This window comes from Aulonocara stuartgranti (genome assembly GCF_965226115.1).
Source record: "Aulonocara stuartgranti genome assembly, chromosome: 6".
NCBI classification, from domain to species: Eukaryota; Metazoa; Chordata; class Actinopteri; order Cichliformes; family Cichlidae; genus Aulonocara; species Aulonocara stuartgranti.
In genome coordinates, this window is record NC_138944.1 from 25,619,092 (window position 1) to 25,636,406 (window position 17,315).

The 17,315-nt window shown below is 40.5% G+C and overlaps 1 protein-coding gene across 14 annotated transcripts in view; it reads right to left on the minus strand.

Moving 5' to 3' along the window:
• The window catches only part of inpp4b (inositol polyphosphate-4-phosphatase type II B), a 384,743-nt gene that overhangs the window by 21,357 nt on the left and 346,071 nt on the right, over positions 1-17,315 (minus strand). For all 14 annotated transcript variants that reach the window (XM_082537632.1, XM_082537630.1, XM_082537622.1 and 11 more), the window contains 3 exons: positions 9,259-9,442; positions 2,281-2,607; positions 1,358-1,496 (listed from right to left, as the gene is read on the minus strand). In XM_082537632.1, coding sequence (XP_082393758.1) covers positions 1,358-1,496; positions 2,281-2,607; positions 9,259-9,442 — 650 coding nt within the window. The remainder of the gene's footprint in view (positions 1-1,357; positions 1,497-2,280; positions 2,608-9,258; positions 9,443-17,315) is intronic.

Below are 17,315 nucleotides of genomic sequence, written 5' to 3' on the forward strand. Positions count from 1 at the left end.
AAGAGAAAAACAAAAATGTACAGACTTAAAAAAAATGGGATGTTTCTGCTAAAGAAAACTTATGAACAAAATAATAACAAAAGAAAGCTAAATTAGCTGAAGTGTTAAGGTAGAAATGTCACCTTTAAACATTCACATGGCATATAGCAGGAACTCCATGTATGCAGGAATGTAGATGATCAAGATGACCTGCTGAAGCTCAAACTGAGCATCAGAATGAGGAGGAAAGCTGATTTAAGTGATTTTGAAAGCGGCATGATTCTGGTGCCTGTTGGGCTCATATGAATTTTCCAGAAACTACTGGCATTTTCCCACACAGCCATCTCTAGGGTATGTACACAATTGATCAAAAGAGAAAATATCTGGGCGAAAATGCCCTCATTGATGTCAGAGTTCAGAGGAGAGTGGACAGACTGCTTCAGGCTGATGGGAAGGCAACGGTACCTCAAATAAGCATTCATAACAACCACTGTGTGTAGGTATGCATTTCAGAAGGCACAAAACTCTGAACCAGGGTATACAGCTGCAGAAGACCACACTGTGTGCCACTACTGTCAGCTACGCAGGCCGAGGCTACTATTCAGACTGGCTCACCAAAACTGGAAAACAGAAGACTGGAAACACGTTGCCTGGTCTGACGAATCTCAAGCATTGATCTATCTTGCCCTGTATCAATGGTTTCAAGCTTGTGGTGGTGTAATAGTGTGAGGGACATTTACTTTGTACACTTTGGGCCCCTTAGGGCCAAGTGAGCATCATTTGAGCACCATAGCATACCTGAATATACATCCATCCCACAGTGTACCCATCTTCTGATGGATGCTTCCAGCACAATAATGTCACAAAGCTCAAATCACGTCAAACCGGTTTGCTGAATATGACAGTGAGGTCACTGTACTCAGATGACCTCCACAGTCACGAGATCTCAATCCAACAGAGCACATCTGGGATGTGGTGGAACTGGAGATGTGCATCATGTCGTGCAGCATCTGTCAGTATGGACCTAAATCTCTGAGGAATGTTTCCAGCACCTTGTTGGCTCTATTTTACAAAGATTTAAGGAAGCTGCTACTGCAAGCTGTACCTAATGAAATAGACAGTGACGGTACATCCACATATATATATACGCACAGACAAACAGAGGTGGTAACCTACAACATAGATGAAGGAACTGTGATCAAACTGTAGTATAGTATTGCTAGTTTGTAATCACGACCGCGGCCAGATCTGAATCCTAACGAGCAAAACATCACTGTATCATCAGCCAAATAAAGTTTTACTTTTGACTGACACAGCAATTATTTGGCCTGTCTAAGACTGTAAACGATGGGCTAAACAAACTGAAAATGTAATTTACCAGGATTGTGGGAGGTGATGACATCAGCTAGCTGATGTTCTGGGACTGGATCCTGCTTGGTGTTGTCTTCTTCCTGGAGTTTATCCACCATGGCGATTACACAGTTGAGACACTTGGCCACATTTGCCCACAGCCTGTCCTGAAAGAGCCAAATGCACAATCAGCAGTCAGATCAGTTGCGCTGATTACATCTGTGTCTTACTCACACTGTCTACCTTTGAGACTGTGAGGCAGTTATTTTTTTTGCACAGTCCAAACTCCGAAAAGCCAAAAGGTCAAAAGGAAATGTCTGAAAGGATATTCTGAGATTACTTTTAAAGCGTTTCCATCGTTTCAAGCTTTCTCTTTCTTCTCCTGAGCTCCTGCAGGTAACTGATGTATTGAGACTTTTTCTCTGTGGATGTGTGTGCTGAAGGGGGGTGGGGGAATACATATTTTGGATATTTTCTTCTTAAAAATATGGGTTGAACACGTTATAATGGCGGGAGATAATTAGGCATTGGTGTGGAGAAATCACGATGAACTCCTGCTGGATGGCAGATGCTGTCCTCACACACAAAGAATACTAACAGCCATAGACACGTCCATGAAAAGAAGCAAGATGGCTTAAATTCACTGACAAGGATACCGCGTAATTATCTTCCGCAGTCAGTTTGTCATGATGAAATATTTAAACCCCCTTTGAGAAAAGAATCCACTTAAAAGACTAATGTTTGGTATGCAATCTAATTTTGTGAGTAATTATTTGCCATAGCAGATCTCTAATACAGTAATAGTTTTCGGCTTCCCCCTGTGTGCGCTCTACTGTAAGAAGCACCAGGGAAAACATCAGTTTGTCAAAACACACCGGTTTAAAATAAAATGATAACTCAATCACAATTTTTAAATGTTTCTAAATGACTTAGAAAAGGAGTCGGGCATACCCATTCCTCCTCATCGTACTCTTTATGGTGGGGTATGGTGTCTTGGTGCTTCAGTGACAAAGGCTCTCCTCCAGCAGTTGTTTGGGTTCCTTCCACATTATTACACACCACTGTGGTCTCAGTGACCGACGTCGGTGGACTGTGGCCTGGAAGTCCCTGAATCGGGTTCTGATTCTGGTCATTGGTCTGGTTTGTGTGGCCTTGGTGTTGGCTCTGCGCCCGAGTCGACTTCTGGTTCTTGGAAACGTAGCCTGGCTGCGCTGCATGCAGCGCTAGGAGTGCACTCTTGACCAATTCATCCTTAAGAGTGTGAACAAATTGTTCTGTCTGCAGCAAAGAAAAGAGAGACAGATAGGAGGGAAAAAAAGATAGACACTGAAAGTTACTGTTGGATAGGACAACAAATACAAATTTAAGTGCTGAAAAAGCAAAAGTGACAGAGTAAGTGAGCGGGATGTAGAGAGACTGTCACGCTGCCGAGGGAGAACAGGTCGAAGAAAACACTGGTGGAGGAGAACTTGGAAGCAAGTAACTATTTTACAGAGGAAGTGAAAAGAAATAAGCAAAATGAACCCTCTCCTTCACCATAAAGGAGGTGCTCTCCATTACTGCAGCGCAGTCAGTAAGCCAAAAGAAAAGAAAAAAAGAAAAGAAACAAAGAACAAACAATTCAATTACTCCTCCTCCAGCCTGCTGCTCCGTGGAGCACACCTCCTTTGATCTTAAATTCACCAGCTACTGTAAGTTGATGATGATCCCGGTACCAAGGAGTCTTATGCCCGCCGCCGCCGCTGCGTAAAAAATGATAAGGGCTCTCGAGAGTAATTGAGTTACCACTGCAATAAGCAATTCTATTACCACAGGAAATGCAGTCGAACAAAACACATAAGCCAAGCCCTCCATGAAAAGAAACCTACGAGGTCATTACATACATATATTTTCCACACAAACAGCCCTTTCCTGCTCCTATACCTCTCTTCCGTTGACTGAATAGTGAGATTATTGAAAGTGACAGGAATTATGGAGACTGCTTCGTCAGCAAGAAGGTAGGTAACTATTTAAAAACGTCCTGTCCCAGAAACAGAACTGACAAAAGCTGCGTGTGGATGAAGTGTTTCTGAACTTTCCTCAGCTCCTGACCCATTTAAAATACGGTAGTGCCAGCTTGTTGATTTGTTAAGGCGAACATCTATTATTCATTGCAGATAACATCAACGTGATCAATATGGGGACACACTGGCCATAATCAGATCACAACAGCCAAAATTTAGGGCCTTCTGATGGATATCCGGGGCCAAGACTTCCTGTTCTGTGCGGCGGTCATTAATCGTGAATGCAGACAGATTCTAAAAAGTGAATTAAAAACCTAAATGGTTGTCGGATGATAGCTGGTGCTTCCAAGATTGCACTTTGGCAAATGTGTTCTCTCCTTTGCTCCTTAATAGATACTGTCTACCTGCAAGTAAAGCCTCTTTAAATGTGATCAAACCTGGATGACAATGCAACACCACAAAGGTCATTTGCAGTGCCAACAATCTTTATTCCTTGGCAACAGATTCTTCATAATAATATACATTTATAAAGATAATATAATGCAAGTAAAAGGCATTCTCATTTTTTGCTTTTATTCCTCCGCGGGTGATTTTAAGCTACTTTTTTTGTCACTTATATTTTACCATGCAATCAAACCCCCGTGAGTTTAAAGTCATCACACTTCACCAGTTATCTTTCTCCTTGTCCTTCTTAAGCCAATCAGTAACAACATCATGTACAGGGAGATGCAACCAAGGCCAAAATGATTCTGTTTTTTGGGAGTCAACTAACATGTTAATAGCCACTAATTAGTTAATTCACATTCTCTCAAACTTTTTGAGTCACTCTTCTAATGATCTTTGGTATAATAAAGTATACATAAATAATAATCATTAATAATACAGTTGTTCTGTTGATTTTTCAATACTCATCAATATGAATGAGCAGAAAAAAAAAGAAGAAAAAAAACATCCATCTTAACTTGTATCAGAGGTTTCGGTCACAGGGGACAGCAACACTACTCACAGAAGAGTCTGTAATGATTATGACGATGAGATTCATTTTTTTTAAACTGGTTTGACATTGAGCATCTCTACCAATCACCCAATTATAGTAGAGTACAACCTGTTAGTTTAACTCTACTACCATCACAGGGGGAGCTTATGATTCATCTCCTATCCCTATTTATCATTGGGTTTGACCATCAAAGTATGCTGTTGGATGTTGGATCCATGGATTTCATTTGGTCCTGACTGCCACAACATTCCCAGGAATTTGTGTCTCTTCCTTGAAACAGGGATCTTTCACACACTACTCAAATGTGTTAACTATACTATGTAGCCACTATTGTGTGCAACTGTTCTTCTTCTTTTGGCTGCTCCCTTTAGGTATCGCCAAAGCAGATCATATGCCTTGGTGTCACCCTATCCGTAACACCCTCCTCTATCACACCAACCCTCTACATGTCCTCCTTCACTACATCCACAAATCCTGTCTGTGGCACTTCCACCTTCAACATTTGTCCAATGTGTCCACATTCCTTTGCCGCTCCAATGTATTCAATTCTAATCCTGTCCCCGATAATCAAGGAACCCAACGAAAGTCTTGAAATCTTCAACTCTGCCGCCTCCAGGTCACCATTTGGTGACCGTTTAGGGCAGAGAAGCCAAACAACAGCTAGACACAAAACACCACTGTATTTAATTCAAACTCTTAGGGTGGCAATAGTTCAGGAGGTAGAGCCGGTCATCTACAACTTGGAAGATTAGTGGTTCGATCCCTGTCTGCCAAAGTATCCTGGGGCAAGAGACTGAACCCCAAGTTGCTCTATGATGTGTTCATTGAAGCATGAATGTTAGGTGTAGAAGAAATTGCTTGTATGAATGGGTGAGTGAGGGATGCTGTACAAAGTGTTTTGAGTAGGAAAGTGCTATAAAAGAACATTTATATATATATATATTATTTTCCCAATTCAAATGCCTTGTATGAATCCAAATGACTTATGAATATACTATACATGAGTCCGTTTGGACATTTATGATTTTTTTTGTCAGACTAACAAGAATCATTTTTTATTAAATTTAAAAAATAAAAACAAATATATTCATCCATAGGTTGGGACATAAGCATATGAAGTCTTATAAGATATTTTCAAAACACTTTTCTATATGAGAAGAAAAAAAGAGCCACATTTGACTAAGTATTGGAAACAATAAGGAGTAACTGGGCAATCAAAATGTAAATTTATATTCAAACTAAACTCTGCTTATCTGACCTCTGTGTTAATTCACAATCTATGCCACCCCATATTATTCATTTCTTGAGATTACAGAGGAAAGCTGCGTACTGTAAAACAATCTAGGTCATATTTGCACTTCATAACCATGAGGTCAGAGAACTCATTTTTTATTCGACTGTGCCAGTGCTCAAACAGTAACTCCCTCTGATGGTGAAATGATATTCTTATAAATCCAATGCATTTTTTTCAGGATGAATGTGAAGGGATTAGATTAAAAGGAAGCATATCAATCAACCGGGTAATCACTGAATTGTGTTAAAATTAAACTCAGCTTGTACCCACTAAGATTAGGATCTTCAGTGAAGTGCAGTCCAAATGTTAATGATGCACTCTACTGTAAGATCCATATAGATATGTTTTCAAAGTAAAATATCACCAGCAGATCCCTACTGGGCAAAGGAGGAATGCACTGCAGCTTTAACCAAAGCAACTTTGCTCCCCCACATTCAAAACCTATTCCTTAGTGCAACTCTTCAACACCTACCCATTTTAAAGGATCTGAAATGCTCGAAATCCCTCAGGGAGACATTCTGTTTTCTTCAAAATATCTGCTGATGTGATCTTCACTGAGCAGGAGTGCAAGTCTGAAAATGTTTCTGTGCACTCCGGCAAAAAAATATAAGTTAGGTTTGATCTAAAGAAGAAGAACTGTGGGAATCTGTTCACCCCGAATGGTTTCAAATGGTTTCACCCTGAAGGATGAGCACAGTTTGGTTGTGATAAAAATAGAAATGTTTCAGTTTATGCAACTTCACTTTAAATGTGGAAAGAGGCTGAATGAATAGAGCTGGTCAGATTCCAGCAACACTGGGCTGTGAGGACATTTACCCCTGCATTCATGACCTCCACACACAGCATCATCTGACATAATCATGCATAGACGAGCAAACCTGCCGGTCTTTCCAGGTAACCGTTAAAGTGCGGACATATAACTTGCCCAAGGACACAGCTGGAGGAAGGGGGGACGTGTTGCAATTGCCTTTTCACTATAATTATCATCAGAGTGAAATTATTATTGTCACCATCATCAACAGAATCATTACCACGTATAGAAAAGCAACAGCACATTGGCCATGTTCAAAACTAATCAGAAAGTGTGTGGCAAAAAGCACTGGAGTAAAATGTTGCACTGGGCCTGGACACAGGTGGTTAGAACTATGAAGGAAAAGTCATAGGCAGTGCTTCGGTGTAAAACCTTTTCTATGGCAGTGTCATTTTTCCCACATTCCTTTAAAGTGCAACACATGCTCTGTATTCAAGAAACTTTATACTCACAGGAGAAATAGTATATTTTGTCTAATGGACAGAAAATACATTTAATTTTCTTGAAAACAAGAGGATGTTGCCTGTAACAGGGCTGCAAGTAATGATTAGTTTTTATTGTCAAATGATTATGCCATTTATTTTGTTGCAAGATTTGCAGTATTGTTATGAGCGTGATAGTTGAACATGTTGCAATTTAAAAATGAGGCTACTGCTGCTAACGAACCAGGGTAAACAAAACAACGCTATACTGACAAAAGTAGTGGACCACAACTCTAAATCTCTGAATTTAGGTGTTTGCCACAGGTGCATAAAACCAAGCAACCAACCATATAGTCTGCCTTTACAAACACTTGTGAAACAATGGGTCATTCTAAAGATCTCACAAAATTTGAGTGAGGTAATGTAGAAGGATGCCAACATTGCAACAAGTCAGCTTGTGAAATTTCTTCACTCCTAGATATTCTACAGTCGATTGTAAATGGTTTTACTACAAAGTGGAAGGGTTTAGGAAGCACAGCAACTCACCCACAAAGTGGCAGACGACCAAAGTTACAGATCACCGAGCGTTGAAACTCGGAGTGGGTAAAAGTCACCAACGCTCTGCTGACTCAGTAACTGCAGAGGTCCACATTTTCTCTGCCATTAACTCAGCACAAACTATGTGCTGGGTGCTTCATTGCTGTCCACGGCTGAAGAGTTTGCTTTTACATTTTTTTTATTTTATTGGATTTTCTTTTTTTTTTTTTTAGCTTTTAAGCCTTTATTGATATGGGACAGTAGAGAGAAGACAGGGAAGCTAGAATAGAAACCAGCGTGAAACACATGATAAATAGTCTTGGAGAGGGTTCAAACCTGCAACAGCTGTATGGGTTGTCTACTCAACGAGGTGAGCTATACCAGCACCCTTCAGGCAACTTTTTAACCACAACAAACATTTATTTCATAGGGCTGTGATTATATAAAACTTTCAGGTCTAAATAATTTCATAAAAATATTATTACAATCTCTACTTTTAAACTGTAACACACCATATTTTTCTTTAGCATCTAAGACAATCCCACAGTGCTAATCCATGCAAAGTGTCTGTTTTATCCATAATCTTATCCAGTGTGATTTTGCATTGGTAGCACTTTGTGGTACTAGCTAGCTAGCTGTGACTTCTTCTAAATGTCACATTTATCATCAATACTGTGAACCCTCTTTACTTCATAAGAGATAAAGGAAAAATTTTAGTACTGCTTTAACTGTAGTCAAACAGCAGATAGAAAGCTACCTCATAAAATCAGGCTAATTTTCTTCCTCATCTCCAGTCTATACGCTAATCTAATCTAAAATAATCTAAGATAAGCTAAGTCAAGCTAAGTAAAGAATATGTAGTTTCATACATTATATATGGACATGACAGATGTATTCATCATCTCATGTGGTCAAAAAAGATTATAAACCTTTTCCCAGTAATGTCAAATCATTCCTTTGAGACTTTTGAAAAAAATAAACAAATAAACAAAACAAAATGAGTCGACTTGCTTGTGCAGGTGTCAGCGTGTGAAATACTCATATATTGCGTTATCTTCATGATTAAAATGCTTGGGATTTTAAGAGAGTCATGCCACATCAGCTTTTAAACACAGAGGCACATTCTCATCCTCCTGTCACCCTCAGACTCACTCACGTACATGAACAAACACAGCTTGAGATTTTAATCAGAGGACAGCACTGCTTGTGCTGACCAGGCCAGGCGTTTACTTGGCCAATGTGTGCATGTCTAATCAAGGATGAGAGGAAGTGGTGACAGAGCGAATGTACCAATTAAGCAGGCTGATTGGGCTCTATTCCACTGTGGCAAAAACAATCTCTCCCACAACAGATTGCAATCTGACAGCACCAGATGTAATTCATTAATTATACTGATAAAAACGCCTCAACTCCATAAACCTCCATGCTGCTATTCACTTTTGTTAGTTTGCCGTTTTTATGATGACTTATGGATCTATTCCTGGGGTTGTCTGTTTAGTATATGCATGTCTCTGTGTGTATGTGTGCTTAATGGTTTCAAAGCAACTGCAGTTTTTAAAGTTATTTTTCTGAATATTGCAGCTTTTGTTTGTGGTGAGCCAACTACCAGTCAGAGATTATCAAAGCTGGTGCAAAGTAACTCTTTGGTGTTTTAACTCCTGTTGGAGGGCAGCCATTTAATTTGGGTTTTCATCAACTTATCACCACATTTAAAGATTAATATATAGGGCTCTCGTTTCTGAGGTAAAAATCATTTGGCACGACATACCTATGCTTTGTGTACTGCAGCAGCTTGATGTAAAGAGGAATAAAGAGATAGGTGAGATGGAAGTGATTGCAAATGAAAGGCTTAAGTGCTGCCTCACCTTGTCAGAAAGGTGCTTGAGTGCATCCCTCAGTCCAGGGGAAGAGTGCTCATGGGCAGCCTGAAGGAGCTGGTCCACTAACCTCGTGATGAGGGGCTGGAGGAGGCTCATGATGTTAAGTACCTCCTGAGCTTTGGCTGTGTGCTCTGGGGAGTAGTAGATACACTGGTAGGCAGTGCTGAAGCTGTGACAGAGGAAAAAGAGAGAGAGAAAAAACCATCAGACTGCAGTGCCTGGCCCTGAACTGGGAATAGTTATAGCAGGTTGGAGAGGTTTGAAAGAGCCCCAGTTCAGATAAGAATAAAACTCCACTCCACACGAGTTTATCACATTGAGAATATAGCTGCTCTGGACAGAAGCTCATGTGAGAACTGTTTTGACCTGTGATGTTGATTCTCTTAGTGACCACTTAACATAGCATTTACCATAACTAGTGCTAGTAGGTAGTGCTAGTAAGGAAACGTCCAGCACTGATATCAAACAAGGTACAAGGACCTGCTGTATCCATGAAAAATATTTTTGAACCAGTAACCAGCTGCAATGTGAATTACATGTAAAGGAGCTTTCAGCTGTTCCCTTGTATCCCAAGGCGTCATCACAGCAGATGGATCTGTTTGATTTTGTCTCGGAAACCCTTCCTGATTTAACCCTCCCTTGGGCGTGTCCTCTCCTAGAATTCAACCAGGGATCGTAAGGTGAAAGTGTTAACTCCCACACCACAGAGCCTCTGATTTAGAGCACCAGTATCATCAGTGGCTTTCATTCAAAAAAGCAGTTTTCACTTAACTCCAAACTATTTCAGAGGAACAGGTTGAGATAGCGTGCATTGTTGCCCTTTCTCACATGGTAGCTCACACAGGAATATGGTTTGGTGGGATACACGTCTGGACAGACTGCGTTGGAGGCAGTAAACCTGACATCCACCTACTCGCTTTGAATCCACTGGAGAAATACCTGGGTTATTGTAACATTCAATATTAGGGACTAACAGGAAAAATATACGGTCCAACTGGCTTCAATGCTGCAGTGCATGCTGAAGAAGGCTGTTGTTGAAACAAAATTCCCTGCATCGGGAGCAGCGCTGGGCTGTTCAAATCAGGTAGTTCAAGGGTGACCTAAAGTAAGTAGTGATATCTAATTACACTGACACTTTGTTAGGTGTCTTTTTGGCACCTTGCACCACAAGTGTTAGCTCCTGACGACATCAGTAAAATTAAATACATTGGCTATTCCTATTGTACAACAACTCCACTAAAGCTTAACAGTAATCCCTTCACATCTGATCAGAAGTACATTATTCAGGGGGATCATCATCTCTATGTTGAGGTTAAATAATAAACAATTAACTGTGTTGACTATAAACATATTGTCTCGGCACACTCATTTTCCCGAGCACATTTCAGTACGTGTTGCTACTATGCAAGTGTCAGAGGGAACACTTTCCAGGTACTTAGCCTGAACTGTCAAATTGGACCTGTAGTCCAATGTCAACCCATTTTCCCTTTATGAATAATGAATCCTCTTTTCATTTCCAGGGAGCTATTTAATCGCAGACAAAAACACCTTTTGTCAGTTCTAGATTCGGGGCAAATCACTCCAATCAAACATTCTCCTCGGGTAAAGTTCCAGTGACTTTCAATGAGTTTCTGCTGACTTCCTGCCATCAAATGTAGCGTGGAGCGAGGCATTCATTTGCAACCCTCCGAGACAATTTCGAGTGCAAACCTCTATGTAGGCCAGACCCCAGAGCCACATCCTAAGGCATAATTGACATAAGAAAGAGAGTGAAAAGAAAAGACGGAGATGAAGGGAGGGGTGCACACAAAGAGGGCAAAATATAATACAAAATTCTCTGTAGCGCTCTTAATAATTTGCAGAGAGAGAAAGAAAGTGGGTCTTTAGATGTTGCCCTGTGTGAAACTCTGTTACCTGATGTATCAATAAATGTGAAAAGCTGAAGGCCTTAAGAAATTAGCCGTAGTAGATACCAGCTACCAACTATGTGTGACTGGCTAACTTTAAACTCTTGGCCTTGTCATTACAGCTAATGAGCCCCCTGGAGGACTACCACCCACAAGCTTAAAGCTAATCAAAGCAATCACTAAGTGAGATGGAGACACAGGGAAAACTGTGTGAAGTACTACACCACACAGAACCCCAACATTACTACTTACTCACTTCTATTATCCCCACTTCCACAACCATACCACCAAACGCTATGATATGCACCACACAGAATTCTTAAAGTGAATAATCTACTGCAACAAAGTAAAGTCTGTAATACCTTTTCATCCCCTGTGAGCTTACATCTGTCTTAGTACATTATGCAGAACTAAAGAGAAACCAAAAAGAAAATCCTTCAGGACTGCAACAACAAAGACACTTCAGAAAAGAGGCAAAGGAGAAAGTTGTAGGAAGAGGACAACTGCTTCAGCAACTCAGATTCAATAACAGCCCTGTTGACTCATAAGAACAAATCCAATCCCATTAGGGAGCCTTTGCAGGCAATAATGAATGTTGGGACCCGCCACCTGATGCTAGAGGACAGAATTGATCCCCTCTAAGGCCGGCTAAGGCGAGGAACTTTAATTGCCTCATCAGCATGGCTGTCAGTTCAAGCAGGTCTACCAAGATAGCAAATGGTGCAAAGGTAAAACAGCATAAATCTGTGAATGCAAATCTGTGAAACTTAATGAGTGGGCAAAAGGGCAGCACAGGAGGATGTGTCATTTCAAGCCCTGGGTGCGTTTTCCACCTTTGATGTAATTTTGGAGTGTTGTGTTCCAGGTGTTTTAAACATGATCCCAAGAAAGCAAAAGGATGACAGAAATGCACAGTGTATGCACAGTGTAACCCGATACTACCGAACTCATAAAATCCTCCCTCTGACCAAAACCTTCTGTTTGACTCAAATTGGTTCCAATAAAAACTTTTTAATGTTTTCTACCTTTGTTGCCATTTTATCAGAGTGTTTTGAATGCCTGATCTATTATGTCTGCGAGACTTGCATTGCAACATCATATCTAATCCTCACAAAAGAAGTGAGAAATTAATTGGGAAAGAAAATAAAAGATTCGATGCTACTAATAAGAGAATTATTAGTGCCACTGGGAAATATTTTTACATCGAGTACTGCTTTTGTGTACAATTGCTCCAAACAGTATGAGAAGAGAATGTTAATGTGTTCATTAAAATTCACAACATGAATGAGTCATTTGTCCAGCGACTATCCCAACTGTAAAGACTGTATGCATTTCATGAATATTTATGTGTATGACTACAGACCTCAGAGACTCATTAGTTTACATTTCCATACATACAGTAATGCATGAAGCATTTCAAGTGAACTGGTTTTCTTTTTCCCCCTCAAAGGGACAAACTGAGACTTTTCAATAAACTGAGTGGGAGTTTTGCTGTTGTTATGTTTTTAATAATATGCATGTGTCATACAATTTCAACGCATCACTGAAATTCATGATTGCATGTTATGCTAAACCAGTGGTTCCCAAACTTTTTTTGCTAGCCCCCTTTTGTATTACGTTTGCGCCACGTTATTGTTTACATGAGATGAATTGCAGATTCTGTCTCTATCTTATTTTGTTTTCTATTTTGTCTCTATCTGCAGGTTTTACACGCTTACATATATACACGCAGTTACTGTCCCTCCATTTAGAAAGGCAGAGGCGTCACGGTGTGATTATTTTAGGTGTAGTTGTTTTTTTTTTCCTGTGTAATAATATTCAACATTGCTATCAATAAATTTTTCAAAAAAATGCCTCTCTGTGCAAAATGGGTTTAAAAAACTAAACAGCTGTGGGATCCTGTTTGTCCGTGACTTGAACCGGGGGAACAAATCGTGGCAGGATCAGCCTGATGTTATTTGTATCCCGCTGTAACTTTACTGTACAAAGAGCTAACATCTCCAAAATGTCAGGAGTAGTTAGTCATTACAACAAGTGTTTGTGAACTAAAAATCAAGAATGTGGGATCCTGTTTGTCCGTGATTTGAAGAGCCCAGCGCTGCTCCCGACGAAGGGAAAACCAATTAAGCAGGGGAGACCTACCTTGGCACTTGTGCAGGTGAAACCAAAGGGAAAACACGCTTCACCATATTTTCTAGTCTTTGGCTTAGAATGAAGTTGGTTTGGAAACATATTCAGCGATGCTTCATCTCCTGCTTTGTGTTTGTGGAGGCGCCGTGCTAGCAGTGTCCAAGCCTTGCTTTTTCTTTTTCCCCCCCCCTTCATACTGCGCCCCCCCTGCAACGGCTCTGCGGGCCCCCCCCCAGGTGGCGGGCTCCACACTTTGGGAAAGTCTGCGCTAAACCAACAAATGCAGTCCTGTAGACCTGTCATTTTCCATTAAGAACCACTTATTGTACCCCAAAACTGTAGTATCTGAATTTGAAGTTGTACTATACTCCATACTGGGACTCATTATATTTGTTAATAGTAGCAATCATGCACACATCAAAACACAGCCCCCTCCTGACTATGATCCATCGAGAATTTGATATTTTTTTATATTAAATATTGGAAACATTTATCTCACAAACTCTCTTTGTTCACGTGCTGCTTATTTATTTTTGGCCTATTTTATCAAAGAAAGTTAAAAATCTTAGATGCAGTTGTACAAAAAAAAATTCTCCAGCATTTGATTTATATATATATATATATATATATATATTTTATTCATGACAGCCTTTGACCTTCATTTATTAACTCTCTACACTATGCGAGACTTCAGTTACATGCGTCAGAGTTGCCGTGCTTTCTGGTTTATGCAGTGCACTGTAAAGCAGAGTCTGTGGCCTGGAGGATGGAAGAAGCGCACTTGTCTGCAAACTGTCACGAAGCAGTTGTAAAATTTGAAAAAGTGGGACGCAACCCAGAAGCAAGAATGTTAAACTTGAAAGTAAAAGCTGCGTCTCAATGCTGCCATCATTTTTCAAAAGGCGCAACTTTAACTTTTATTTCCGGTTCTGGTTTCTATGACACTTTGCACACTGGTGCTATTGCTGGAGAAGTAGCTAGCAAGAGGAGACAAGCTGACATGCTCCATGCTAACCTCTCTATGTTTATGTGACTAGAGCCTGACCAATCGATTTCATCTACAATCAACATCCAGCAACCACTCACTAACTGATGTGGGGATACTTATTTTCTCTAAAGATAGGTGGTTGCCAGATGGTTGTGGATGTCTCTGGACACAAGCTTAACTCTGCTTCACTAGGGTCTTCTTCTTCTTCTTCTTCTTCTTCTTAAATATGTACAGGGTCAGTATTTTAAGGGATGAAAGTTACTCAGTCAACAGAGCATTGGTGTGTGCATTATAATAAGGTTAGATTGATGCTTTAACATTACAATCCTGGTATTACTCATACTTTATATCCCCAGCATTGTCATTTATTTGAAAGTTACAGTGTAAACATTATTTTTAATGCTGTGGCTTATTATCTAGAAAAATTTAAATGTTTACTCAGTATGGAAATTTGGTCTGATTAAAACAAGCTTTTCTCTGTTTTCAACATGAGGAAGTCTTCATCAAGAGAACTTAAACTGCATACTGATTTGGATGTCATATTAAACAAAACTGGGATCAGTTATGGAGTCAAATAATTATCTTCCTGTTTTATAGTGCTCTATCTTGTATCTCATTTTGTATTGTGCAGTGTGTCTTGTTGCATTGCACTGCTGTGTTCTCTGCTTTTAATGTGTATTTTTGGGTTTGCTTTGTGCTGACCCTTACACAGTTTGCTGTTAAGTTTTCATAATTTTCATAATGGAAATGCTGTGGTCTGTGGCGTCAACACAATGAAATGAAAATGTCGGAAACAACAATTTGATTCATCTGACTATTGAGGTACGTCTGCATCGGACAATATTTGCACTCACATGTCTCCTTCTACTGTGAATATTGGTTTCCTTTCAGGTAAGGCTCCTTTACAGACAGCACTGTGGCAAGAGAAATGTTTTCAGAAAGAACTGCTGCCAGACTTTAACACACTCACTGATAATGTATGATAATGGATTCCTTTTAATCCCACCTCTCACCACTCTCGGTGCGCCCTGCACCAGTCATTAAAATACCGAAGGTGTGCTGCCACTCCCACAATAAGCACGGCACACTTGAGTGCGCTTTACACCTGCACATTGATTCATTCATAAAATTATCACCATTCTTAGGATTCACTTTTCATAGACAAGCAGCATCTCGCTCATCCAGATGCTCAGACACAAATGGCACACCACTTTTTTTCCCCTAACTTTAGTTCAGGAGGAAATTCCAAGCCTGACAAGATGCTTCTAAAACTCTTTGTTTGTCCATGGTGAACTTCTTTGGTTTTCCCATCTGATCAATAGGAATTGGTTATGACAGTAATGAGAAAGAGAAAACCACTGGGCCCAGCGGCATAATTAAGCAAGCACCTCCAACGGATGGCTAATTAATAGTGTAGAGGAAATTAATGAAGAGCTAACCCTAACCTGCTGACAGCCAGCAGGAGTAAAACTTAGCTACGTCAGCACAGAGCTCTGGAGCACTTCAGGTGACTGCCAAAGCCTCCTCTGTCATTTAGACAGCATGCTCTAATCACGGTCCTTAAACCAGGCCACTGCCTCACGGCCCAGTAAAAATATGCAGTTTTCTGTAGCTACATGCTAGAAGATCTGATCTCAAATGAGATTCTTTAAAGCGCCAATCTCCCATCTGTTGTTGAATCCTCCACTGGGCACTGATCTCAGAGCGGTTCTCAGAATAACAGCCAAAACTTTACTTAATGATTCAGACACTTTCAGACCCTGATCTGTGACCAGAGAAGCCTCAAGGCTTCTGCCAGCATCCTTCACCATCATCCACACAACCTGGAGCGGGCTGACTCCAGAACAGGCAAAGAACTAACAAGCTGCTGCCCATCAGCATGGAGTCCCAGCCACTGCCAATGTCCTGTCCCTCAACCACACACAGTAATTCAGGAGGAAGTTATTTTGTTGGACAACATGCTGCTAGTCACATTAAATCTGAACATCAGCCCCGTGAGACTCTATTAAGGCTGTGCGAGTTTCACCCACTCTCTGTGTCCCTGAAATGTGTCACTCGGCAGTTCTGCTTGACCTCGCGAAATGACAGTGCTTCCTTCCCCTCTCAGTTACGGTGGACAGAATTCAGAGACACATACTGGGAGAACCTCTGCTGTATAAAGTCTGCACCAACTAACTAAAGCTGACCTAACAAAAGTTCCAGCTACACGTTTATGTTGCAACTCCTTCTTTCAGTAAAATGCAGCCACACTGTCTCCCTCAGTCTAGACAGGGCAAAAAAAAAAAAAAACAGGGGACAATGTTTGGATTCTGAATCTGTCTCCAAAAAATGCAGAGAAAAATGCATCATTATTCAGATTAGATGAATAATTGGTAATGTAAAATCCAAAACCAGTGTCTACAGGGTTCAATTAAAAACGGATGATAACCCAGTGACTTTTAAAACAGACATTTAAATGGGACTGCACGCATTAATGAAAGATAAATGCTTTTGCTCTGTGTGTACATGTGCAAAATTCCTTGAGGAATACTAAGTGTAGCTATTGATTAAACTCTTTCCTGGCCCATCCTGAGAGACAAACTACATTGCGTACTCTGACCAATGCCAAGTTTGGCGAGTGCAGGTTTTTAATGGATCTGGAAAGAGCCCCCCCGTCTCTCTCTTCTAGTGTCCAGGGAACAAAGACAAATAGCTCTTTTATTGCCCTCCTGGTAACACCTCTGTGCTCAGGTTTTCCTTTTTTCCTTTCTCAATCCTTTTCCATCTTCTCTTTGATGAATTAATATCACATTGAATAGCCAAGTCTCACATCTCGCCGATTGTTCCCTTTTTAATCAAATGTGATTACAAAAGGCTGCCTCTGAAAGCCGAGGAGGCATACTGGAAGAAGTATAATGAACACGTGCGCGAGAGTGTGTGTGCACATGAATCTTTGCTCTGCTGAAATAGGCTTGACTTACAGTGCAATTAAGGGACTCTTGCTTAGAAACAGCAACAGTACTTCGCATTAACACACA